The sequence below is a fragment of the Zosterops lateralis genome (genome assembly GCF_965231275.1).
Source record: "Zosterops lateralis genome assembly, chromosome: 1".
In the NCBI taxonomy this organism is placed as follows: Eukaryota; Metazoa; Chordata; class Aves; order Passeriformes; family Zosteropidae; genus Zosterops; species Zosterops lateralis.
In genome coordinates this window covers 22,590,167-22,616,445 of record NC_139762.1, presented here as the reverse complement: position 1 = coordinate 22,616,445, position 26,279 = coordinate 22,590,167, and the positions used below count along the sequence as shown (strand labels likewise).

The 26,279-nt window shown below is 40.8% G+C and overlaps 1 protein-coding gene across 4 annotated transcripts in view; it reads left to right on the top strand.

Moving 5' to 3' along the window:
- Positions 1-25,890, top strand: part of ABCB1 (ATP binding cassette subfamily B member 1) — a 58,609-nt gene extending 32,719 nt beyond the window's left edge. For all 4 annotated transcript variants that reach the window (XM_083874992.1, XM_083874991.1, XM_083874993.1 and 1 more), the window contains 14 exons: positions 81-263; positions 1,160-1,306; positions 1,629-1,733; positions 2,976-3,053; positions 4,436-4,519; positions 5,503-5,706; positions 7,595-7,695; positions 8,664-8,804; positions 10,459-10,615; positions 10,928-11,125; positions 12,915-13,121; positions 14,055-14,201; positions 15,549-16,051; positions 25,100-25,890. In XM_083874992.1, the coding sequence (XP_083731118.1) occupies positions 81-263; positions 1,160-1,306; positions 1,629-1,733; positions 2,976-3,053; positions 4,436-4,519; positions 5,503-5,706; positions 7,595-7,695; positions 8,664-8,804; positions 10,459-10,615; positions 10,928-11,125; positions 12,915-13,121; positions 14,055-14,201; positions 15,549-15,743 (1,947 nt within the window). In that variant the 3' untranslated portion in view covers positions 15,744-16,051; positions 25,100-25,890. The remainder of the gene's footprint in view (positions 1-80; positions 264-1,159; positions 1,307-1,628; positions 1,734-2,975; positions 3,054-4,435; positions 4,520-5,502; positions 5,707-7,594; positions 7,696-8,663; positions 8,805-10,458; positions 10,616-10,927; positions 11,126-12,914; positions 13,122-14,054; positions 14,202-15,548; positions 16,052-25,099) is intronic.
- Positions 25,891-26,279: the final 389 nt, after the last annotated feature.

Below are 26,279 nucleotides of genomic sequence, written 5' to 3'. Positions count from 1 at the left end.
GATATACCTGATAATTTTGGAAGTTTGAAGTAATAATATATGTGTATTTAATCTTCGCATCGTGTTCTTCCCACTTTCAGGCAATAGAAGCTGAAGCTCCATCATCAGAAAATTATGAGAATGTACGTCATGTCAAAAACAGTGAATCTGAACCAGAATTTGAAGAATCCATAACTAAAGGATTGAGAAGACGATCAACTCGGAGAAGCATGAAAAAGCCAGGAGAGCAAAATGATAGTCCTGACGAGGAAAAAACTTCACCTGTAAGTATCTTGCAGAGCTGTTAGTGAACTTGATTTCTTTAAACAAAGTTTGGTAAAATCATTCTCCTGCTGAAAAAAGGTACAAAAAGAAGGAGGCATTTGATTGGGATGAAGAAGACATGAAAATTTTAAAATAGTAAATAGCTTTTGACTGATTATATGCATTACTTGCTTTTTTAGTCTCAACATAAATGATAATAGAAATAAAATGGTAATGAAAAAATCTGTAACAAAGATGATGAGTTTATTATGGAAAATAAATTTCCTTTAAAAGAAATATACTTCCATATATTTACATACCATACCAACATAGTCTATACAGGTTAAACATTCATTTTTGGAAAAGAAACAAAATATTTAGCCCAACGTAACTCTTACAACAAAGCTCATAAACTCCCTCCCCAAAATATGACTGCATTCATATTTACAGCAATTTTTTTGCTGTTATAAATTGCTTAATGAACAATTATTTTAATTAATCAAACCATGGATTCCACACAGCAATATGAGTAGTTCAGTCATCACTGACTGTGGGCCTGATATTTCTGGGTTTGAGAATTTTTTCCTTGGGAAAAAGTTAGCAGCTGCTAGCTGGCTAAAATCTCTCAGACCCAGAAATATCAAGCCCACAACTGACCAATACCAAAGTATTCACCAACAAAAATGTTATGGTCAAACTAATATAAAAGGACAAGAGCAGTAGATGCAGTGTACAGATCTTCCTTGTGTTAGAATAACAAAAAATTTGCACAATCATTTATTCATGTTATTAAAAACTATGCATTTTTGCTTCACCTGAATAGATTCTGGGAATCAGAAATCGATTATTAATCTCCCCTTTTCTCCATATTTCTCCAAATACATTCATGTTTGTCCTAACAATTCACATTCCTTAGGCTGAAGAACTACCTCCAGCTTCATTCCTGAAAATCATGAAGTTGAACAAAACTGAATGGCCATACTTTGTAGCTGGAACCTTGTGTGCAATTATCAATGGAGCTTTACAACCTGCATTTGCAATCATATTTTCCGAAATTATAGGGGTAAGTTGGAGTAAAATAAGCAAAAAACTGTAATCCCAGAAAATGTATTTCTAGGAAAATTAGGTTAAAAACAATGACCACACGGTGAACCTGAAGAGTGAAGCACTCTTGCAAAAATCTGAAAAATTGTATGACTTTTACAAAATGCTGAAAGTCTTGCTACAACCTGAAATATGCTTGTTATATGTTAAATACTATGTAATATATGATCAAATTTCACATGAATGCAATTGACTACCAAAAAAAGTTACTGAAAAAGATGAGAGTATTTTAGGTTGTTAGTTAATTTTATAAAAATGTTGTTTCAAATTTTATTTTATAGATTTTTAGCGAGACTGACAAGGACATCTTAAGAAAACAGAGCAACTTATATTCACTGCTGTTTTTAGTGCTTGGAATAATTTCCTTTTTTACTTTCTTTTTTCAGGTATGTTTTATTGTTTTAATCTTATTATAATTCATCATCAGGTTTTAGAAACCAAACCTGAAATATACTAAAAATTTGCATCTTCATAATGTGTCTCCAACTCAAATCAGAACCTGTATTTATGGTTCTAGATGTGTCTTGTGCTGAAACTTTTTTGACCTAGAGCTGCTTTTGTTTAAGTCTTTTGAACTTATTTAGACCTCTTAACTTCAGAAATTCCCATCTTCTTCATCAGTTAGACACTTCGCAGCATGAAACTCTGGATTCTCTCACCCCTTTTTCCATTGCCAGCTAACAGGCAACTTATCCAGCCCTTACATTTTACCTTCCCCTTCTCACCCTCAAGCCTTCCTATTTGAATCTGTTAGTAATTGAAAATCTGTCAATCTCATGCCTTCATTCTCCAATTTTTTACTTCCCTAACCCCTTCCTTATCCAAGGAAACATCCCATATTTCTCCTGTGGGACTCATGGGCCCAGTTTGTCAGATAGCACTCATCAAACTGATATTCAGTTCCTCCTGCTGAAATACTAAGGGTTGTATCTGCTACAAGAGTGCCACTTAAAAAGAAAAAGTAATAATCATATTAAAAATTTTCATATATAGTCTGGTTTATAATTTAGGAACATGTTGGTATAGTTTTATCTATTAAAAAGAGCCCACAGAGTGAAATAAAGTGCAGTTGGGGCAGCAGCATGAACAGTCTCTTGCAGAAGCCTGGTTTGTTTATGGAATTGCCTTGTTGCACAAGAAAAAATAGGCCTTGGGTACAGAAGGCTGAGTAGTACAGGGCTGTGATAGGTTTGCTCAGTTTATAAATGTTCAGATAGTGTTTTGAATTTGACTGATACATTTGATTTCATTGAACTTAGGTTGCCTTACAAAGTCTTTAATCTAAAATGAATTACCTAAATGCTACTTTTTAAAATCTGACTTAGATTGACTCAGACATATGAAGTCAAAGGGTTGATTAGTGACCTTCTCCTCAAAGCATGCTGGTGAAGCAGTGCTGGGAAATATTGCTATGCTCCCTATATTTTTTTCAGAAATAGTAATTAGATGTCTGTACTATGAACCTTCTAGAATTTATGTATATTAAACCTGGTTTTACATTTGCTTTCTGCAAACAGGACTGTGATATTTTTTACTTTGACATTGTAGAGGCAATTTATCTAAAATATTTATTGAATAAGCACAAATAATGTAGTACTATACTAAGCATTGTACTTTTTCTCAAACAGGGTTTCGCATTTGGCAAAGCTGGAGAAATTCTTACAATGAGGCTTCGATTCATGGCATTTAAAGCAATGCTTAGACAGGTAAAGATAATAAATATTTTGATTTCCAGGGTTTTAAAAATAATGGATGGTATTGGTATAAAATAACTGTATTCTATATCACACTATCATACAGAGAAGATTGTTTAAATCAGACTAGAAACCAATTTTATTAGTTACATGTGATTATGCAAAGTCTCCTTAGAGGGAGAGTCTTACATCAATACCAGAGCTTTTTATGTACTCCTTGCAGACTTAGTTTTCCAGCCAAGTTACAAGGGCCTGACAAGTTGATGTGCACCAGCAGTCCCAGTTGCTTGCTTTGCTTTTTTGTGCCTTTTCTCCCCTAAAGAAATTCAACACAGCTTACACTGTAACTCTTACTTCAAATGTCTGATTTAAATTGTGGTATGTACAGAAGTGATTTTTTTAAATTTATTGGAAGTCTCTGTCCAAGCACCAACCTTAATTGTTGTTTGTTAATGCAATAATAAGATTGTGTATTGAAAAGTAAAACCCCTTTAAGAGAGTTAAAATATGAATAGAACATAATGTTGTGAAGTCATCCTAAATTGGCCCTAATTTGCCATTATTTCAGGATCAATATTTTAGATTCTGAAATACAAAATGTAATAGTTATGGGGGTTTAAGTCTTGCACATAAAGCTACATGTAGACACAGAATTTGATTCATGTGAACATGACTATTTTCAATGTGACAGAAAACTGTTGTAGTCTGAAAAATTACGATTTATAGATCAGCCATACTAAAAATCTAATGAAAAGTCTATCTTACACTTGAGGTCACAAATGCCTGTGTTACATTACTAGGACTTAATTCAATGCGTATTACACATGACAGTTTAAATTGGATATTTGGTCACATGGTGAATAAATCATAAACTGTGTAACTGATCCCAACAATTAACTTTGATCAGATAGACCAGTTTGGTTTTTTTGGTTGGTTGGGTTTGGTTTTTTTGTTGTTGTTGTTTTGTTGGTGTCTCATAGCTTCTAAATAAACCTCTTCAATATGGGAAGAAACAAAGCAAGGAATATTTTTTTAAAAAAATTTTAACCTGAAAATGCTTTACATTTACCCCTTCCCCAAACAGTTTTGTAACCATGAGGAGTGTGATCAAAGAGTCCTCTCCTCCAAGGAGATTCAGTGAAGGAGAAGCAGTGGGGCAGGGTAAATTTTTCTTTTGTGAATCTCTCAGCTGCTCCCCTCCCTTCTCAGCAGTGACAATGAATACATCAACGATTCACAAGATTACACTTCTTTCTAAATATATTCAGTGTGCAATGACATAATTAAACTTATTTAAATATGTAGAACTGAGGCACTGCCACATACCAGATTTACTTAGCAGTTTATTTGAAACATCCAAAATCTGGTCTTAAAAATAATTTTTCTTATTGTAGGATATGGGCTGGTTTGATAATCCTAAAAACAGTACTGGAGCATTAACTACAAGACTTGCTAATGATGCCTCTCAAGTGAAAGGAGTAAGTAAAATTTTGGCTTGGAAGTTTTCATATTTGGTTTAGCCTGTAATGAAGTTGCAGCTTGGGTTTGACTGGCTGGATAACAGTTGACTTTGACAATTAAAATATACTAAAAAACAATAGCTGGTAGAGAATGCACCAATGCACTTTATGAAAATTATGTTTATATATATTTACAGACTGATTTCCAAACAATTTTTTCTAAAGTTTACTATTGTGCTGTATTTAGACTTTCATTATTAAACAAATTTATTTGGAATCTCTTACCTAAGAAGTCTTTAAAAAGAGGTCTTATTCACCTAAAGACATGCAACTAAATTTATTCAGTTTACGATCTGCTTTTTTTTTTTTGGTTGTACAGATTTCTTATTAAAAAAAAAAGAACTGTGAGCAATTGACTTCTTTTTCTCTGTTACTTTTTGGAGATTCTTTAAAAGTAAATTGTTTACTTTCAGGGTTCTGTAATATCAAGATAAAATACACTGAATGTAATTATTTCTGTATGCTTGAGTAAATTTTTACTGCTGCATGAAGTTACATGCTGGGGTTTTTTCTGAACTGAAGAATTCTAAAGTATCTTTGGCTTTATTTCCATAGGAAAAGTTAAATATTTAATTTTCTTCTTCATTGGGCTCTGTGTGATGACTTGTAAAGCTAGTTCTGTGATCTAGAAAATAGGACAGATTTTAATGTTTAGATGTAAATGTGAGTATGTGATGAGGGTAAAGTTTGTTCAGTTTCAAGAGCAGACTTTAGAAATTGCAGAGTAAATTTAAGTTATCAGAATATGGGGAAAGAAGAAATAAATATGATCCAGATAATTTTTTTCAAAAGCATTTAAGAAACTCCCATTTTGAAAAATAACAGAACTCAGTTAAGACTTTCTAAGCAGTGTTTTGAGAATCAGAATTTTGTGGGTGAAAATGCTTTCTTTATTTAAAATATTGTTATGTTGTAAAGAAATGCCTTTTTTCTTTCTCCAGGCAACTGGTGTCAGACTAGCATTAATTGCCCAAAATATAGCCAACCTGGGGACTGGAATTATTATATCATTAGTTTATGGCTGGCAGCTGACCCTGCTACTTTTAGCTGTTGTGCCCATCATTGCAGTGGCGGGAATGATTGAAATGAAGATGTTGGCTGGACATGCTCAGAAAGATAAACGAGAGCTGGAAACTGCAGGAAAGGTGGGTCTAGAGAAATTAATCTATTTCCATATAATGTATACAGGCATCCTTGCCAAAACATTGTTAATGGATGTATGACTTCTGAATACAGAACATTTCACAATATGTAAGTTCCAAAGACAGCCAGGTACACTAGTAGACCCACAGAGCATCGCAATTCTTCAATAACAATCAAAGACTTATGTTATCAACCTATTAATATTTTTGTAGTTAAGTATCGGAATGTGCTAAACCCAGTCTAGGCTTAGTCTCTTCTCATTCCTTTTCTAGACATCTTCATTTTCCTTATTTTGCAGCCATCCTCATTCTCATTTTGACATTCTCTTTTTTTCCCCTCATCCCTTTTTGGCATGCCATCTATCTTATGTTTATTACACTGCTCTTTTTTTTCTCTCCCTTCTTCATCTTATTAATGTTTGCAGTGATAACATGTATAATATCCACTGGTTTCTGTTTGCCATTCCTTTGTTTCTTGAGTGGAAGAGAAAGATGAGAACTGAAAAGCAAGAAGGCTAGACTCTTGTTTAACAAATTAAATAAAGGCATTTAATGTCACTTCATTCCAAAAATCCTTTTGGGACAGAATAACTATTTCATCACTTCCCAGATATTGCTTTCTTCAAGGTAAAACTTCTCTAAAATCTCTTCCTGTGTCCTATGTTTTTAAAAGTTGCTGAAAAGAAAATAATTTATCTAAGGTCATGTAATTCCATTCCTTTCCTTTCAACTGGGTACATTTATTCTGCTTCTCTCTGAGGGATGAGCATTTATTTTGTATTGTTTTGTTGTAAGATGTGACAGAAAATAGTTGACAATTCTTGGAAGAGACACCAAAGACTTTCTTAATGCAGCATGTTGCGAAGAATTAGCACAGGTGTTGCAAATATTTATGGTGTTTTTCCAAAACTTAAAAAAATATTTTCTTTTCATAGTAATGCAAGTGTCCCTTCTCAAGGCCACCTAAGGAAGCACTGGACTATAGGCATTATATTAAATTTTCATTTTTTTAAAAAAATGAGGTTTTTTTAGTAAAAAAAACATTCCACCTGGAAAATTCGCTTTCTGCAAAGAATTGCTGAACTTAGGTTACTAAAAAACCTTACTTTATGGTCTTAATTAAACTAAAATTATATAAAATGTATATTTTAACAAAATGCATTGAAGTCTTGAGAGTCTTTTCACATAATTATCAAGGTTGGAAGAGACCTTCAAGGTCATCAGGTCCAACTATCAAGCCAGCACCACCACAATGACCCCTAAACCATATCCCCAAGTGCCACATCCATCTCTTGAACACTTGCAGAGACAGTGACTCCACCACCTCCCTGGGCAATCTATTTGAATGCCTGACCACCCTAACAATGAAATTTTTAAAAATTTTCTAAAAAATTAGATTTTTAAAAAAATATCTAATCTGAATGTCCCCTGGCACATTTATGTAGATAAAAGACTCAAGTCTAAAGAATTTGCAAGCTAAAAGAAGGCATCAGAGAAAATATCTACAGCTGAGATCTCAGTTAGGCTCTAAGGCACCTAAGTAAGCTCGACATTTTGATTATAGCCCAAACTCAGTGGACTGGAAGTTAAATGCTAATATGCCATTTTTCATGTTGAGTATATTCTCTATATTTTTTATTGCTGTCTAATGTTTTTTCACCATTAATTTGTAGAACATTTAGAGATCTTATCAGAAAATTCTGAGCATTGTAAAAAAACTCATTGTCCTAAAAAGAAAAATATAAAATGCTTATTTTTATATCAACAGCCTGTGATTTTAATAACCAGTATATAATATAAAATTGTATTCCAACAGAATCTTTTATTAATTAAGAAAAAGGAATTGCAACATACTTAATTTTTGATTAAAACATTTGTTTCTCTATTGCAGATTGCCACAGAGGCAATAGAAAATATTAGAACTGTTGTTAGCTTGACCCGAGAAAGAAAATTTGAGTCAATGTATGGAGAACATCTGATCGTACCATACAGGTATAAAAAAAATAACTAAGCTAAAAAAATCTGTAATAAATTGCAAATGTTTACTTAGACAAAAATATTTTTGTGGTGTGTATGACTTAATGTATAATTTAATTATCTCAGAATTAATGTCAACATTTTGCATATTTTTGTTAACAAATGCAACCAGTCAGCAGCCAACATTTTTTTAAAAAATTGATTTAATTAATTTTCTATTACAATATTGGTATTTTCTATTACCATGTCACTTGGTTTGGAAAAATATTGGTTTCAAGTGAGTTTTTGGAGTGGTCTACTCTAAACTTCCACCTCATATGTTTTGGGTATTTAATTAAAACTTTTTTAATGTAAATTGAATTACATTAAGCCATTTTTTATAGTGTTAGTAAGAGGGAAAGCAATTGAATAATTACTTACTGGTTTGGGGCTGAAGATAAAGTAACATAAGTCTGTCTGGACTAAATAAAAATTTAAAAGTCTTAAATAGATTACACCAATTAAAGTTTTATTTGTTCCAGAATGAAATGTTTCATTTTCAGATTTCTATTTTAAAAAGTAAAGGAAATGAAAGTATATGTAAACAGATATAATGGGAAAGAAGCAGGGGTGCCACTGACACATCTGCCATAATCAATAAGTGGTTAGAGCACAGTGCAGAACATAAAAGTTATTACTTAGCTTTTTTCTCAGGCTGCTGAGTTTTGAGTTCGTATCTCGCAGTTTGCAGAACTCTTCCTAACCATTCTCAGTGTTGACATTGATGGGATTGCTCCAAGACTTCCATCTTTCTGTTGTTTTAGTATAAATAAGAATTTACTGCCCTACGAGAGAGATGTGTTTTTAGTCAATGTTTCAGTTTGTGTAAACTTTCCATTCATAAAAGTATTAATTGAAGTAAATTGTTTTTTGTGTACCCTAGTACACATACTTGAGTATGACTGCACACTTTGATGAAAATATGCTGGGTTTTTTCTATACAGAAATTCTGTGAAGAAGGCACATATATTTGGCTTTTGTTTTGCCCTTTCACAAGCAATGATATTCTTTACCTATGCTGCCTGTTTCCGATTTGGTGCCTATCTAGTGGCAAATGGACACATGGAGTATAAAGATGTATTTTTGTAAGTATTTCTTTTGCAATCCTTTTTCTGCCTGTCTAGAATAATTATTTATAATTTAAGAGCAATAGCTCAACAGAGGGATATGGGAACAAGTACAATAGACTGAGATCCTACCAGTGTGGGTATCAGTGACCTGAATACCCAAGAAGGTCAACCATACTGAATTTTGTTTCCCAACATAACTAAAGATAGATAGCACAGCTGATTTTGACCAGAAGATGTTAGAAAGTGTCTGCATCTCATCTGCTATCTGAACATCTCTAGCCAGATGAATGAATTTGTGGTTAGATTTGAAAGGGAGGGTTTGAGGTCCCTTTCAAAAACTGTGTAAGCCCTTCTAGGCTGTTCAAATGCAGAATAAAACAGATCACTTTAAGTAGCTCTGAAAAAAAAAGACAAAATTAATAAAAATGAATCTATTTTATTTTGCGTTAAAACAGGTTAAGAGGTGTCATGTGTCAAATAGCTTTTCTTGGTGATGATTTTGTTACTATGGTGTGTGGCAGTAAATAATAGCAGGTTCTTAAACTATTCTAATGTAGCCTATAAATTACATAAAATTCCATAAAATGACATAGAAGTCATCAAAAAACAATAAAAGCATAGTTTTCAATCTTTATCGGCATTATAAACTTGCAGCAATGCATTTCTGCACCCAAACAAATGTTTCCAAATAAGGAAAAGGGGTTTTAGTTATCCCAACTTTTAAAAAAGAAGCACCAGAACTTTCTGTTCTTCCCTTATCACAATTGGCCCAATGCCAGCACAGGGGCCCTGTTTGGGCTTTGGAAATGTTCCTCAAAACCTGTAGCTGTTTCTATTGGCAGCAAGCCAAATTAACCCTCCTAAAACATTAAGTATTAAAGAAGGAGCACAGAAGTGCTCAAGTGCTTCTTGGGGTGTCTAGTCAGGTGTCAGATGCTTCTCTGGCACCTGCGCATGGCTTTTATTTTTTTATTATTTTGTTTCTGTATCATTTGTTATTTTCTATTTCTGTATTTCTATTAAAACTTCTGCTTTACAAAACATACCCAAGTAGCCATCTTGCAATATTAATAAGCCACTCTGGAAAGTTGCAGGTCAACCCTCAGGTTTGACACATCTTCACAGGGCTTATTACACTCTGGCTACATGTAAGACTCTATCATAAACCCTGCAAATTTTTTTTCCAGCAGATATGTGGTAGAAAATTAAATCTTTATTGTCACCTTGTTATAGGCTTGATTTCTTATTTTCACTGATGGCTTAAAAAGTGATCAGTAATTCCCAAAGGTCATTGAACCATAGAGAGGAAATCACAGTGATGATAGAACAGCATTAGAGTAACAATGTTGCCATCCATTGACCCCCTTTCCTCATAGCCCCAGCTGAGATTTAATATACTAACCAGAATTAATAACTAAAGAAATTACTTCTAATAAGCAATGAAAACACTGAATTTGGAATTCAGACATATTTATCTCATGTCATTAAAAACAGGATAAAAAGAAATTTCTTTAGCTAAATGAATAATTAAAGCAATAGTATTTGATTACTATTTATTCTTTCTAAATTTAGCCCTCTTTTTTCTCTGAGTAAAAGTTGACAGCAGCCACATTTCCACTATCCTTTTCTTCACTGTCTGTTGATATTTTTTTCCTGATTTCTTTTATAGGGTGTTTTCAGCTGTTGTATTTGGTGCAATGGCATTAGGACAAACCAGTTCTTTTGCTCCAGACTATGCCAAAGCCAAGATATCAGCAGCCCACTTGTTTCTGCTGTTTGAAAGAGTGCCCTTAATAGACAGTTACAGTGAAGAAGGAGACAAGCCTGTAAGTAAGCCATGTGTGATGGGTTTATTGGTAATATGCATTTATTGGTAATGTGGACAGCACTCTCCTCACTCTCTTCAAACTGATTCTTGCTCTCCTGATTACATCCTTATCACAATGCATCCTTGACACTGTCTGTACATAACATGCACCAAGTTCTCTATTGTGAGTCCAGCTTTTGCACATAGAACCAAAAGGGTATTTGTTTTGAAAATCTCTCTTGATTTTGAGGGGTGGGGTACTCTGCAATTCTATTTTAATCATCTGCGAAATTGTCTTAAAGATGTAACAGTGATAATATTTTAATTATAGGAAACATTTGAGGGAAACATAACAATCAAAGATGTGGCATTTAACTACCCAAACCGACCAGAGGTCAAAATTCTCCAAGGTTTGAATCTAAAAGTAGAAAAGGGACAAACTCTGGCGCTTGTTGGCAGCAGTGGCTGTGGAAAGAGCACCGTTGTTCAGCTGCTGGAGAGATTTTATGACCCACTTGATGGGGAAATGGTAAGTACTTTTGCAAGAACCTGTCAAAGTGTTAAGTGAGGGTGTTCTTAATTGGTTTTCTGTGATGCGATAACTACAATAGATATTTGTATTCTTATTTTTTAAGTACTTTTAATATAAAGATTAACAGTGACTCATTGGGCCTCCTCAATTAAATGAGATGTATGTAAGGTATGTAAGTCCTAGTTTCCCACATTACAACGAATCTATGAAGATCTGTGTTGTAAAAATATGCCTGATCCAGTCTCATAATGGCTTTAAATCAGGAAAAATTTCCTGAGGTTTTTATAATAAGAACAGTTTAAATACAAATAAATATATGTATCGACTTCTGTATAGAAGTAATAGAATTTGCTACCTATGTTCTTTCTAAAAAGGAACATTGACAAAAGAAGTTTTTTTCTTAATTTTTACTTTTCAGAAATATCTTTGTGAGTCTGCCCGCTTATCAAGTGATAGATTGTAAATGCTTTCAGTAATTTTGGTTTTAAATATATGTAGGGTTTCCTATACTACTCACTGAGCACCTTCACAATTTTTTTCACATAATGGTACTGTTAATTGCTGTTGTTCTTTGATGTAAATGTGCTCAGAAGTTTTGTCTGAAACAGAACACACATTTTGGCCTTTATGAGGTGAGAATAAGAAGGATTTTAGAACCTGTCTCTGCAGAGATACTCACAAAATATAAAGCAATACTTAAATGAAGCCTAGATGCAATGGGAAAAAAATTGAGGTTAAAAGTGCCCCAAGAGGTTCAATGTAGCAAAATGATGTGTAGAAAGAAGCAGTGTAGGTGCCCCAATAGTGTGTTTAACTAAGTGCAACTTCTTCACAAGCGTTTCTGACCTTGTGTCCATAAATAATCAACAACAGTTTACTGAAGGGTAAAGCACAGACCTGTGCCATAGAAACCGCAAGTGTTGGACTAATTCTCAAGCTGAGTTGAACTGTGAACTGAGTGAAATAGGTTTAGCTTAAAGCAGAAACTGTCAGAACAGCTGTTCACAAAAGTTCCCTCATTTCATTGGATTTTGAATCATGTTCATTATGACATCTTCTCCTTTGAAGAAAAAGTTATACTGTTCTAGCATCAACTGTGGAGTTGGTAGAATAATATCCTCCAATAGCCATGCTATGGAGGGGGCAATTCTTCAACTACCCAGCTGATCATGTCACCCAACAGAGAGCCTGAGCACTGCAGTGGATCACTACAGTGGAGATTTAACAGCCCTTTTAATGTCCTGGTATATTGGTGTCCCAATTAAGGTGACTTTTGCAATTATGAAGTTGATACATTAAAAAAAAAATTAAATCTGTTTTCATTTATCTAATAGAAAATGACAGCAATTCAACAGGCAATTTTAGCAGAAGGATGAGAGAGTTGTCAATAAAGAAAACTAGCTGCAAATGACATCTGAAGGAATACAGAAGTAAATTTCTTCTTTATAGATGCAAATAGAGGAAAATTTTTCTGCTGAAGAAACAATTAAAAGAACTTTACCCAAAGTCCTTTGAAGTTGCCTCAGCATATCCTATCTTCCACTATCTTCAAAATCCTAATTAAATATTGAATTAAAGAAAAGGAATGACAGAACATTCACTTCTATGAATTAGAAAATTTTGGAACGTAGACAAGAAGGAGGGGAAGGGATTATGTGGGCTTGCAATTGGTAAGAAAGAGCTAAGGAAAGAGCTGCAATTGCACAACTTCTGCATATGAATTTACAGTAAGTCTCAAATTCATATATAGCCATGTGACTAAAGTTTAAAATGTTTGCTTTCTCAGCTTTTTGATGGCAAAAATGCAAAGGCACTGAATATCCAGTGGCTGAGAGCTCAGATTGGTATCGTCTCTCAAGAACCAATCCTGTTTGACTTCACAATTGCTGAGAACATCGCCTATGGAGATAACAGTCGGCAGGTGTCCTTTGAGGAAATTGTTACTGCAGCAAAAGCAGCCAATATTCATTCCTTCGTCGACTCACTGCCAGATGTAAGTTATTCCCTTTCTTTTCTTCTCAGAACTGGATGTGAACTAAAGTGATGGGGAAAAACTGTGTATGCTTATAATTACCTGGAGTACAATAATTCTCTGAGATGAAAATAAATCTGAAACAAATTTTTAAAATATTTTTCCTTACATAATTGTGTTTACCATACTTATTTTCACTCTGGAAGATTCCACTGTCAGATGGAGAGTGGAACTTTTAAGATCTCAGGGAAAAAACCCACACAATTATAACTAACTGAAAGCTGGAGTTAGGAGTGGGGTTTTTAAAGTTGAACATTTCTTTTTGAGCTCCTGTCTGTCTGAAGCATATGATTCTGCTAGACTGATGAGTTTACACTTTCTTTCAGTTATGCCCAGCCAGAATTTAAATTTCAAGTATTTCTATGGTCTGAAAATTACTAAGAATTTTTTCACCTATATATATGAGACAAACACATAATAATGTAGGACTGAGCATCTTGGGTCAGATGAAAGGTCTGCCATGCACAATATCTTGTCCTGTGCAGTGACCAGAAAGATAAAATCACAAGTATTCAGAAAGGGTAAAAATTTAATCACATTTCCCCAGAATACTCATCTCACTTTGCATGATTTTTCAGAGTTTAAACCCCAGTATTGTCATAAACTTTCACTGACCTTTGGTGTTGTATTGTCTGACTGAGAGTAACATTACCATTTCAACCTTATAGTGGCTTATTGCTTTGAATTTATTAAACACTTGATGTTATAAAGAAGTCTACTAGTAAAAGATCTATAGATCTGACGCAGATAGAAATTCTGGCCAGTTGTTTTCAGAAAGCTACTGAGGTGGAATATGCAGATTATGGGAGGCTGGTGTCAGAGTTGATATGCTTCAATATACATCCAAACTGATTTTCATTCACAGGCTGAACTTAATATGTTTTTTTTTCCCAGAAATACAATACCCGTGTAGGAGACAAGGGAACCCAGCTTTCTGGTGGCCAGAAACAACGTATCGCTATTGCCCGAGCTCTTGTACGTAAGCCCCAAATTCTGCTTCTGGATGAAGCTACTTCTGCCTTAGACACGGAAAGTGAAAAGGTAACTTAAGTATGAGCCAGGAATCTGGAATCTAATTTTTTTTTGTACTGTGATTACTGTTTTTACTCCCACAGTTTAATGCCAAAAGATGGAAATATGGTGTCCTATGCGAATTACATGTTTAGGCAAATAATAGACAAATATTAATGTCTTACTCATCCCTGGGGGGAAAAAAACAGTATTTTTTACATCTGTGTGGCAGTCAGCAGATTGAAGATTGCATTCCATAGCCCAGAAGTCTTCAGGCTTCAACTGAGAAAGTGCTATCAAAATTGAATCAGGACACACAAACTACAGAAGCCAAAAAATTGAGGATGCTGCCTGAGAACATTGGGGTTTTTTTTTCTGTGAAATTGTGAAATGTGGCTTTCTTAAATTTTCTTCCTTCTCCCATTTCTCTGTGGTCCTTGCTACATGTTCATGACTAAAATGAAAATTTCAGGTGAAAATTGCTAAAACATTTACTTCTTTTTTAAGCCCAAAGCTGTAATCTTGTTACTACAAAAGTACAATCTAGCTGTAGAATTAACAGAGAGTCTACAAAAATGCTTACTATTAATGAGGCAAATACTATATCATATATTATAATCTGGAAAGTTAAATTTTCTACTATGCTTTGATCAACTGTAGGTATGAAAAAGGTTTAAGGAGAAAATGAAATAATCCTGTGATTTATTGTTTTCTTGATTTTATGCCAGTTAGGTATTGAAATTCAACCTCTTACTTTATTCTGCATTAATAAACATATGGAATAAATACAGGAAAACTGAGATTGTTTTTAATATCTTTCTGCTAGTGATAGCTTTAAGAAAATGTGTTTCATGAGACTCCATGCGAAATCATGAGAACTAGTATGATAGCAGTTGGCCCAAGAGTATTGACTAGACTTCCATATTTAATTAATCACTCATGAAAGGAAGATGTGGAGGTCCCCAATTAAACCTTACTTAACACAAAGGCCAATACTGAACTCCAATTTAGATTACTTTATGCTGTGTCTGGTAGGGTACTTGAAATCTCAAGGAAATTCAGTAGAGAGGTTTTTGTGCCTGTTCCAGTTCTTAATTATCCTTGCAGTGAATCCTTTTTTTATAACCAGTCAGAACATCTCCTAAAATTTAAGACCATTTTCTCTTTTATTTCCTAAAATGCATCTCAGTAATGAGCCTGATTCCTTCTAATTCTCTTAACTATCACTTCATTATCCACTCTGCCAATATGGGCTAAGAAAAAGCTTGAGCAACAGATATTCCCTTCATTGTCACATTAGAGTTTACAGATGGCAATTGAGATATATTTCCCAACAGCTGCCAGAATAGTTCACCTTTTGGTTTGTTCACTGTGCAGATTGTCCAGGAAGCTCTGGATAAAGCCCGGGAAGGTCGCACGTGCATCGTGATCGCGCACCGCCTCTCCACCATCCAAAACGCCGACAAGATCGCTGTGGTCCAGAACGGCAGGGTCATAGAGCAGGGCACCCACCAGCAGCTTCTGGCTGAAAAAGGAGTCTACTATTCCCTGGTCAATGTCCAAAATGTGTAATGTAGCATCTCAGTCAAAGACAGTACTTATCTCTGAATTGTCACTGTGGATACTTTTGTCACTGTAATTCAATATCAGCAGTCAGTCTTGATATTTTTGGTTTTCTTCATTCCTTTCATAAGTTATGTAAACCCTAGAAATACTAAGTAAATGTGTACTGGTTTCTCACTACTAGTTTTCATTATTCAAACCTCGTTTCTGTGTGGCCAAAGCAGATGCCCATTGCACTCATGAAAGTAGAAGCATGCTAAGCCAAATGTAATTAATATTAGCTTGCTTTGAGCTCTTTCAAAAATCACACTAATTAGGTGCGGGATTCCTCGGCTTTCCGGCTAGCCCTGCCGCTTCCCACAACCTGGGGATCTTTGTGCCAGAGGAGCGACTGACACCTAACCCTGTAGGCGCGATGAGAAAAGAAGGACGGGACTCTCGGGGTGGCTGAACCAAGGGGATGCGGATCCACCAAGGTGGCGTCCCAGAGAGACACCAATCCTTGGCTGCACTGGCTTTTTATTTTCAAGGGGTGGGTTGAACAAAGGGGTGGTCTCTCTGCAACTACAAATCACAAAACATCGAACCATGGGGTGGTTCCAACTTGGGCCAATAACTGGTGGCTGGGAGGAGGAATACACAATTAGGTGGGTGGGGAAGTTACATAACTGGGATGATTGACGGTTAACTGAAATGGGGTAAACAACTATTATGGGGTAGGAAAAACCATGGCAACCGGGAAAGGCGGGAAACTGTGAGGAGAGGGGAAGCCATTTTGAACAATAGTAAAAATACATGAATATAACAAGAAACTTGAAATAAACGACCAAATGTCCATCGAAACACCTCCACATCTCCCCCTTATTTAGTTTTTAAATGGAGGATTTAGTACCGTCGGACCGGTGGATATATCTCTTCGAACCAGGGTTGCTGTGTTGGCCACTGCTCTTCTTCCACTTCAGGGACAAAGTCCTCTGAGTCAGAGGCTTCTTCGTCGTTCTCGGGTGGTAGTGGCTGCATTTCGATCCAATCCTCGGGGGGAGGTGCGGATGCCCAGACCTGATTGATGCTCAGGGCAGAAGTTGCCCGAGTGATGGCCTTTTGCATCAGGTGTTTGATGACACCAAAAGCGAGTCCAATTAAAAACAGGACAATTAAAATCATGACCAGAGTCTTAACTAAGGAGTTGACCCAGCCGGAGAGTCCCCAATTGCCGAAAAGCTGGTCAAACCAGTCTTTCGATTCTTGTTGAATCTGGTGCACCATGTCTCTGATCTTCTGTATCGATTGGCGAACGTTCTCTGCTTTGGATGATAGGTTGAAACAACAGAGTCCTTCGAACTCCTCGCACGTGTGATGGTGTAAAAGCAATAGATAATCTATTGCGGCTCGGTTTTGGAGTGTCGCCTGCCTGGTAATTCGCTCGTCTTGTAGGAGGTCCGCCAAGGCAGTGGAAGTAAGGTTAGCCTGTTTCGCGACCCAACATTCAAGGCGGCCTAATTCACCCAGCGATTTAGCTACACTGACCCAAGGTAAAAAGATGGTAACAGCTGTGGCTTTGGCCTGGGACCAGTGTATGATATCCGATTCGCAGTCCGGGGAGAGACTTGCCAGGTCTCGTTTCTGGACTGTTGCGTGCTTGGAAGAATTTTTTATAATCCAATCCATGATAGTTGTTTTGTTCGGGGTCAACAGGCTAAGCCTGCCTAGGGTGCATGGGCCTCCTATAAGACGAGAGGGGATGCCATTGAAAGCTCTATCTCCGCAGATGAGGAACATACCTTTGGGGAGGGTTAGGGGTTTGAACTTAAGGGTTGAGGCCATCTTTATGTGGGCCACTTGCTTACATCAAGGTGTAGCACGGTAAGCCCTGTTGATTTGTACCAAACTGTGAAATAATTTGACCTCATATGGGGAAGGGGCGAAAATAAACTGAACACAATACAAAGCGGGGGACGAGCCCAGGAGTTCCAGCTCCTGTGGCTCGTTTTGGGAAACGGGAAGAACATTACTGGAAATCCAATCTCTCCAGAAGGAGAGGGGATTATTGATAGGAAAGGTTGTATTAACTTGGGGGGTTCTTTGGGTGGTAGGATGTCGGCCATGGAAGAGTGGGTTTTTCCACCATGGTACCTGATCGTTGTTATATCTGCGGGACTGGCCAGGGAAGGGCTTTTGGTTGAAATCTCGTTTCCACTGCAGGAGTTCGGGGGGGAGCTCCGACTCCTGGAATGGGATCCCTACCAGGCAGGACGCTATTGGGTCTTGAGCCGAGCCCTGGGACAGGCAGATGTGATCCTGTCCCATGGCTAGTGCGAGGGTCCGCCAAACGTTCGCCTTGGGTTGCGGAACAACCCATGACACGGTGCACATCACGGCTGAGAGGATGATCGCCAGCTGGAGTTCGCGGCGTCCTCTCGGGGCTCTCCTGAATGTCATGGGCGGCTGGGTCTGAAAGGAAAATAGAAAAATTAATTATTAAAGAGCCATGCAGGGATGGTGAAAGACGGAGCGGGACTCTCCCTTTCTGGATCCTCGACCTTCTTCTTTCTTCTCCAGGCTGCTTCTTTTACCTGATGTTTCCTCTCGCCTGAGGCGTTGGGGATATAGGGCCTCACCCACTTGGCCGGCACCCATTTAACCCCGGTGGGTGTCGACACGCAGGCGTACCCGCGTCCCCAAGTGACTAAATCATGGGGGCCCTGTATTTCCAAGGTCTCTGGATCTCTGACAAGCACGGGCGGTTTCTCATGGGGCTTCAATTTTGGACTCCCGCCGAAATGCCGAATTATCGGCGGGTTCATTACCTCGAAGGAACAATTTAGAAAATTCAAGGTGAAGAGTGCCCTGGCTAATTTAGTATGAGGTGTCTCCAATTTCAAAATTTGGCCCTGCTGCTCGAGGACTCTTTTGATATTCTGATGAGTCCTCTCCACAATTGCTTGCCCTGTAGGGGAGTAGGGGATGCCAGTTTTATGACCTACTCCCCATCGCTGCAGGAAGTCGCGAAGCTCCTTGGAGGTGTACCCCGGACCGTTGTCGGTCTTGATGACCTTAGGGATACCTAGAAAGGAGAAGGCTTGAAGTAGATGTTTAATAACGTCCTTTGCCTTCTCCCCTGTGTGGGCGGAGGCGTAGACGGCACCAGAAAAGGTGTCCACGGACACATGGACGTACCTCAGTTTCCCAAACTGGGAAACGTGGGTGACGTCCATCTGCCACACTTTGTTACTGCTCAGCCCCCGGGGATTAACCCCGGCATGCAGTGTTGGAATTGCATGTCGCTGGCAGTTGGGACATGTCGCCAGAATGGCCTTGGCCTGATCTCGAGTCAACTTGAACTCTCTGACCAGACCCGGGACATTCTGGTGAAACAGCTGATGGCTGAGTTTCGCTTGTGCGAAGACATCCGGGAGCGGGGCAACCGCTAAGGGAGCAGCCAAAGCATCTGCTTTCCTGTTCCCTTCTGCTATAAATCCCGGTAGATCCGTGTGCGCTCGAGTATGCATCACGTAGAAAGGTTGCTCTCAGTGGGAGATCAGCCTTATCAGTTTTGAGAGCAACTCAAACAAGGTAATGTTGGTCACCTCCTGCAAAATTGCGTTTTCAGCTCTAGACACTACACCGGCTACATAACTCGAATCGGTAATTAAATTGAAGGGTTCAGAGAACCTCTCAAATGCCCTGACGACAGCGGCCAACTCAGCAATCTGAGGGGATCCCTCCACCTCAGCAACATCAGACTCCCACCGCTGAGTTTGAGGATCTTCCCAAGTCACTACGGACTTGTGAGACCCTCCGGACGCGTCAGTAAAAACTGTCAAGGCATCAAGGGGTTTCCTGCTCTGAACGCTTTTAAGCTCCAATCAAAATTGGGCGTCCTGATTGAAAATTTTGTGGGCAGGCCGATGGATAGAAATTTGCCCAGTGTAATTGTCCAACGCAAATTGCAGTGCTTCATTTTCTTGAAGCAGGTGTTCCAGCATGACCTTAGAAATTTGGCCCGTACTTAGCCTGATTGGTACGTGGATGATCTCGAAGTCACATCCGGCCAGTTCTCTAATGCGGACTCTGGCCTTCCGGATCAATTCAGCCATCAGTTCCTGTGGGCGGGTCATCCTTTTGGGCCGGTGGTGGCTAAGAAAGATCCATTCTATTATTAGAAGCGGATCTCTCCCGCCCCGGTCCCTCCGAGGTATGGTGGTCACCTCGCTGTCCCACTGGAAAATCATCCCGTGAAGATCTGGCAGATTACCTAAGATGACAAAGCGAAAAGGTAGGTTAGGATGACACCGATTCGCTTGCCGTGTGGACATCAGGTATTGGACCTTTTCTAGCACTTTCCGCGCCTCCGGGGTAAGGGACCTAGGGGAACTCAGCCCCTCTCCCCCTTTCAACAAATTGAAAAGGGGCGCCAGGTCTTCGGTGGACAGACCCAGCCAAGGCCTTACCCAATTCAATGCCCCACACAGGTGGTGGACATCCGCTAAGGTCTCAATTTTGGTTCTGATCGCCAATTTTTGCGGCACAATGGTCCGCTTACCGATTTCTAGCCCGAGGTATTTCCAAGGCGGCATCTTTTGAATCTTCGCTTCTTGCAACTCGAATCCTGCAGCGACCAGTGCAGTCACTGTCAGGTCAAGCGCATGTGCCAGCAGGTCGTCGTTGGGGGCGCACACGAGTACATCATCCATATAATGGTAGATGATGGCCTGGTGTGCGGCTGCACGCACGGGGGTCAGCAAGGAAGAGACATACCATTGGCAGATCGCGGGACTGTTCTTCATCCCTTGTGGCAGGATCCTCCAATGGTACCTCCTCCTTGGGGCCTCTCGGTTGATGTTGGGAACCGAGAACGCAAACCGCGGAGCATCGTCAGGGTGGAGAGGAATTTGAAAGAAGCAGTCTTTTATATCAATAACAGCCAGATTGTAATTTTGCGGTAACATGGCAGGGGAAGGCATCCCCGGCTGAAGAGAGCCCATGTCTTCTATTATTTTGTTAATTTTTCTGAGGTCCTGGAGGAGCCTCCACCTAACTCCATCAGATTTCTGGATCACGAACACAGGAGTGTTCCAAGGAGATGTTGTTTCCTCGATGTGACCCTTGGCGAGTTGCTCCTCCACGAGCTCGTTCAGCGCCTTTAATTTATCTTTAGAAAGCGGCCACTGCTCTACCCAGACCGGAGAATCAGTTTTCCAATTGAGTCTTTGGGTAGGGCGCTGTTCAGTAACCGCTGCCCGAAAACTTTGTGGAGGGTCAGGGAAGCCAATCGTTGCCCCCCACTGGGCCAGGACATCTCTTCCCCATAGGGGTGCCTTGTATTTCAACACAAAGGGTTTGATGTTGGCCAATTGCCCTTTGGACCCCGTAATTTGCACCATGTCTTTCGACCTTTTAGCCAATTGGAGTCCTCCCACTCCTTCAACCTGCTCAACGACGGGTTGCAGAGGCCAATGTGACGGCCACAGATGTTCTGGGATCACCGTCACATCCGCCCCCGTGTCTAGGAGACCTTTAATTGAAGTGGTCTCCTCACCCACTTTTAGCTTGCACACCTCCTCAGGTCTGCGCTTTGTGATAGCAGTGACCGCATTTACCTGGGGGTGGCAGGTCTCACAGTTTCCTTCAGGACACACCCGCTCCGGGAGGGACAGGATGGCCTGGGCTATCACTTGTCCCTTGGACAAGTAGGTGGGTGGTGCCATGCAGCGTAGCCAGAGTTCAAACTTCTCCGGATCCGCGGGAGTAGTTTGAGGGACGATTTCAATCTCTGGAGGGGTATTTTTACAATCCCCCACAACGACGTATGTAGTGTCAATTAGGTGCCAGGTACCTCTGTTCCTCGAAACCGCCACGAAGTGCCAGTCGCTGTCGCGGATCCAAAGGGACTCCACCAGCGATAGGTGGAACGGCACTCCATCACTTCGGGTTGTCAGGGATCTACCTGCAAACAGATCGGATACCTCACAGTTAGAAACATCAGGTAAAGGATTCCTCAAAGGGGAATCTTTGGTCAAGTCCGGAGTTTCCTCTTCCGGCCTAGGCAGAACCTCCGCCTGTCTACCTGAAGAAGAAAGTGTCAAAGTCGGTTTAAAGTCAGATCCAGGTTTGCTCAAATCGTCTTTCTCCCATCCCTCTCCCCCGGCTCGGGCAGCCCGATTGGGTTCTTCACGCTGGGCTGCCCCGCGCTCCCTCCTTAGTTTTTTTGTTTGGAGAGATTTGTTCTCTCCCCTGGTCTTCCCTCCCTCTCTTTTTTAAATTGTTGAAACTCGTCCCTCAAGGGACAAGTTTGCCACCAGTGTCCTCTTTTTTGGCATAGGGCACAATGCCCATCAGCGGCTCCCCGTGATGGCCTCCTCTGGAACCTCGGCGTTTTTGGTGTCTTCTGTCCTGCAGATGACTCGGGCTGCTCGGCAGCAAAGGCGACCTGGACGCTCTTTCTTCGGGGGTCTTGTCTTTCGGGTCTTTCAGGTCTTTCGGGCCTCACAGGAGAGATGAGCGGCGCGATGTCCGCCACGACCTCTACGAAATCCTGCAGTGTGGGTTTCGGATTGCGAGGCAGGGTGAGCATAGCCTGTTTACACACAGCATTAGCATGCTTGAAAGCCAACGTCGTTACCAGACGTTCCCTGGCTAGCTCATCCTCCTCCTGCTGCTCCACTGCGATTGTAAGGCGTTCCACAAACTGCAGAAAGTTCTCCTGTGGACCCTGAAAGATATCTAAATACGATTCGACAGGCCCCGCGGGCCGCATTGTTGTAAACGCTTGAACTGCCAGCTTTGCTAATCGTGACAGGACAGGCTGAGGTATTACTGCAGCCTGCTTGTTGGGTAATTCCCAATCACCCTCCCCCATCAAGTGTTTGAGGGTAATTGGGTTTCCCTCATGGTCAACGGCTGTGGCCTGCTCGGATAACAAACTCGGGAGGGTGTCCTGTAAATGCCTCTTCCAGTTTGCCTCCCACAACTGGTATTCAGTTCGGGAGTGCAAGCACCGAAAGAGGTATTTAACATCGTGGGGGACCACGACGCTCCCGGTTAATTGGCCTTCTAACATTCCAAGGAAATACGGACTCGTTCGGCCGTATTCCTTGAGGGCCTTCATGAGCTCACGGACCACATGTTGACCCAATGACTGCCAATTCGGCTCTTCTCCCCCTCCCCTCACCCTCCGGTAGGTGACTGGACCCAGGAGAGGGGTATCGAGATCGTCACTTCCGGGCTCTCAGCTTCGCGTTTCCGGTACCCAAGCGTGGGAACCAGATGACGCACCGTGAGAACCGGAAGTCGAGGGGCGGGACTGGTGGCGAATTTCCGGTGGGCGGAGTTGGTCAGGACTGGGGGGTGTATCAGTCACGCCCACAAGGGAGGAGTTTTGGGTGGGATCTCGCGAGGGGCGGTAGGCGGGGGGATCTGGGAAAATGGGAGGAGACTTTGAGCCGGAAATGGGAGGATCTCTGGGAAGGGGAGGAGTAGTGGGAGGGGTAGAAAACAAGAAGGGGTTGTTCTGGGAAAACTTTGGCGGGAACTTGGGGGACTGGGTAGGGGAAGGGAAGATGGGGGGCAAGGAAGATAATGAAGGTGACCGCGCCACGCGGCTGCGGCCATCTTGTGCTCTACGAGCACCTCCGCCATTTTGTGCATCACTCCCCTCAGCCAAACTAAAACGGACGCGGGGACGATTAGGGAAAGTAAGGGAAGGGAAAGGGTCCTCGGAGGCTTGGCCAGAGCCTCTCTGGACAGCTCGAGGAGATTGGGTCCGCCTCGAACCTGGGGACGGCGTCCTAAAGGGGCCAGGGCTGACGGACCGAGGCTGGCCCGCCGCACCCTTAAGGATGCCTTTAGGGACAGGGGGGAAACGGGGAGACACACGAGGGGAACAGGGGGAACACAAACTTTCTCGGGAAGACTGCCTTTTCTGCACTCTCTTCAAATTTATTACTGCAGACTGAATCTGCTGTGCCCAGAATAAAAATTTCGACGCTTTCTCATCCCCAGAGGCAGCCAATTCAGAAAATTTTCCTGTGACCGGCACCCAAAAACGTGGCTCAGTCACTATCTCTGGGTTCGTCTTTGGAAAGTGCAGGAAAAGCGCACGCACAAATCGCTTGAGGTCTCCCTTCGAAAACTTAACTTTTACAACAGTTAAAATGCCAACAAAACTTTGGTAAACGTCCTTCTGCTCGGCTGATAATTTGGCACCCATACCGATCAGCCGAGCCTTCAAATTCCACCACGAACTCAGGGTTACAACAGAAACCAAAGCCCCGGCACTTTAAAAACTCTGGTTGGCAGCGCCCCACAGCTGCCCCGACCCCGAGGTGCCTCAGAAACAGAAAAATCTCGCTAAAACACCAGCCGCGGCAAGCACGCCCAAGCGAGTAACCAAACAGAAAGCCAAAATCAACAGAACGAACAAAAGCTCAGGAACCATACAACCCAAACCCGAGGGCAGAAAAACAAACTCCACCCCCGAGCGCTGCGCAGCCGGCTCTTTTGCCTCCCTGGGCAGAGCCCTTCCAGGGTAAGGTGGGGATCTGGGGGATCCTACTTACCCTTCCCAGGTTCCTGAAGGAAAGTGGTGAAATCCGGGATCGCACCAGAAGAAGACTCCCTCGGGCTCACGGGAGCTGTCTTCTTCACCCTGCCAGGAGCAAGCCCGAAGGCAGCTACCACTGACAGGTGCGAGATCACTGTAAATCCGAACGCTCCGATGAGCAGGACAACGCAGCTCTCCACGAAGGAAAGTTGCGACAGTGCCCTCGCGGTTAGGGTCGTCTGTTGTCACGTCGCCCTTAGCAGCCCCACGTTGGGCGCCAATCTGCGGGATTCCTCGGCTTTTCGGCTAGCCCTGCCGCCTCCCACAACCTGGGGATCTTTGTGCCAGAGGAGCGACTGACACCTAACCCTGTAGGCGCGATGAGAAAAGAAGGACGGGACTCTCGGGGTGGCTGAACCAAGGGGATGCGGATCCACCAAGGTGGCGTCCCAGAGAGACACCAATCCTTGGCTGCACTGGCTTTTTATTTTCAAGGGGTGGGTTGAACAAAGGGGTGGTCTCTCTGCAACTACAAATCACAAAACATCGAACCATGGGGTGGTTCCAACTTGGGCCAATAACTGGTGGCTGGGAGGAGGAATACACAATTAGGTGGGTGGGGAAGTTACATAACTGGGATGATTGACGGTTAACTGAAATGGGGTAAACAACTATTATGGGGTAGGAAAAACCATGGCAACCGGGAAAGGCGGGAAACTGTGAGGAGAGGGGAAGCCATTTTGAACAATAGTAAAAATACATGAATATAACAAGAAACTTGAAATAAACGACCAAATGTCCATCGAAACACCTCCACAATTAGGTGTAAGCAACTTGGAACTCTTTTCATGCTCATTAAAAACAGTTTTACTCTTGTCAGAAATAAACCTCAAGCCTTATCCTTGCTGTGCCTGTGCAATTCAGTCGTGGCCTATTAGGTTATGAGAACTTGCAGGTGAGCTGAAGCTTGATGCCAGATGTCTGTTGTTACGATGTGGAGTTTCAGCCTGGGATGTCAGCAAAGGCCTTGAAAATATGGGCACAGGCTGGAAACAAAGGTCCCAGAACTGTAAGTACCTTACTGATGGTTAGTTACTGGTCATTGAAGAGCTGCAACCTTAAGGGATGGAAAAAGACTCCTTGAAATGAAAAAGTAATTAAACAGCAGCTAAGGAAAGAACCCAAGACCACAACTGATGGGCAAGACAAGGCATCTGCTGCAGCCTGGGAAAGTACTCTCTGCAAGTCTCTCAAAATCCTAGAAGTCAGAGGTCAAGGACTAAGGGCTCTCTAAAGACTGCAGTATTTTATACAAGCTGAAAACCCTGGATTTGGACTTGGAGGAAGCTGAAGGAAGGCATCCTTTTCAATGTTGACATCCTTGGTTGAAGAGCTCTTGAACCTGAGCGCTGCCATGACTGAGATTCTCAAGGACTGAACTATTGGTGCTGAATTCTTGGCATCGGCTCTGGGTTATTGTATATTATTTGCTAATATAGGAAGGCTGTTAAGGGCTAACTGCTTTGAATATGGAGTAATACTGATTAATAATTATTAATTACTAAACAATACAAATGTATTTTGTTATTGAGTATTTATGCAGTAAAGTTTTGTTTTTAAGTTTAAAACTGTCTTGATTAATCAATCGTCCACACTTCCGTCACAGCAATTTGTCATTCCTTGAGGTTTATGCATGTGGTCTGTCTTACCTACACCTAGATATTTATTCACACAGAACCAGTCTGTAGGCAGATAGGCTCCTCAACTAGGCTCAACCATGTACTAATTACACTCTATAAAATGTTGATTGATGCAGTCTCATTGTATTCCTCTTGAATCACATACCTGTTGTCTTTTGTTCCTGTCTTAGATGGAAAACCAGTTTGACTGGAAAATTTGTTTCCTATTTATGCATTGCTTATACAGTAAGGCTTTTGTCTGTCAATAAGGATATTCCTCTGCATAATAATATAAATAAGTTATACTGGCAGCTGTAAGAATGA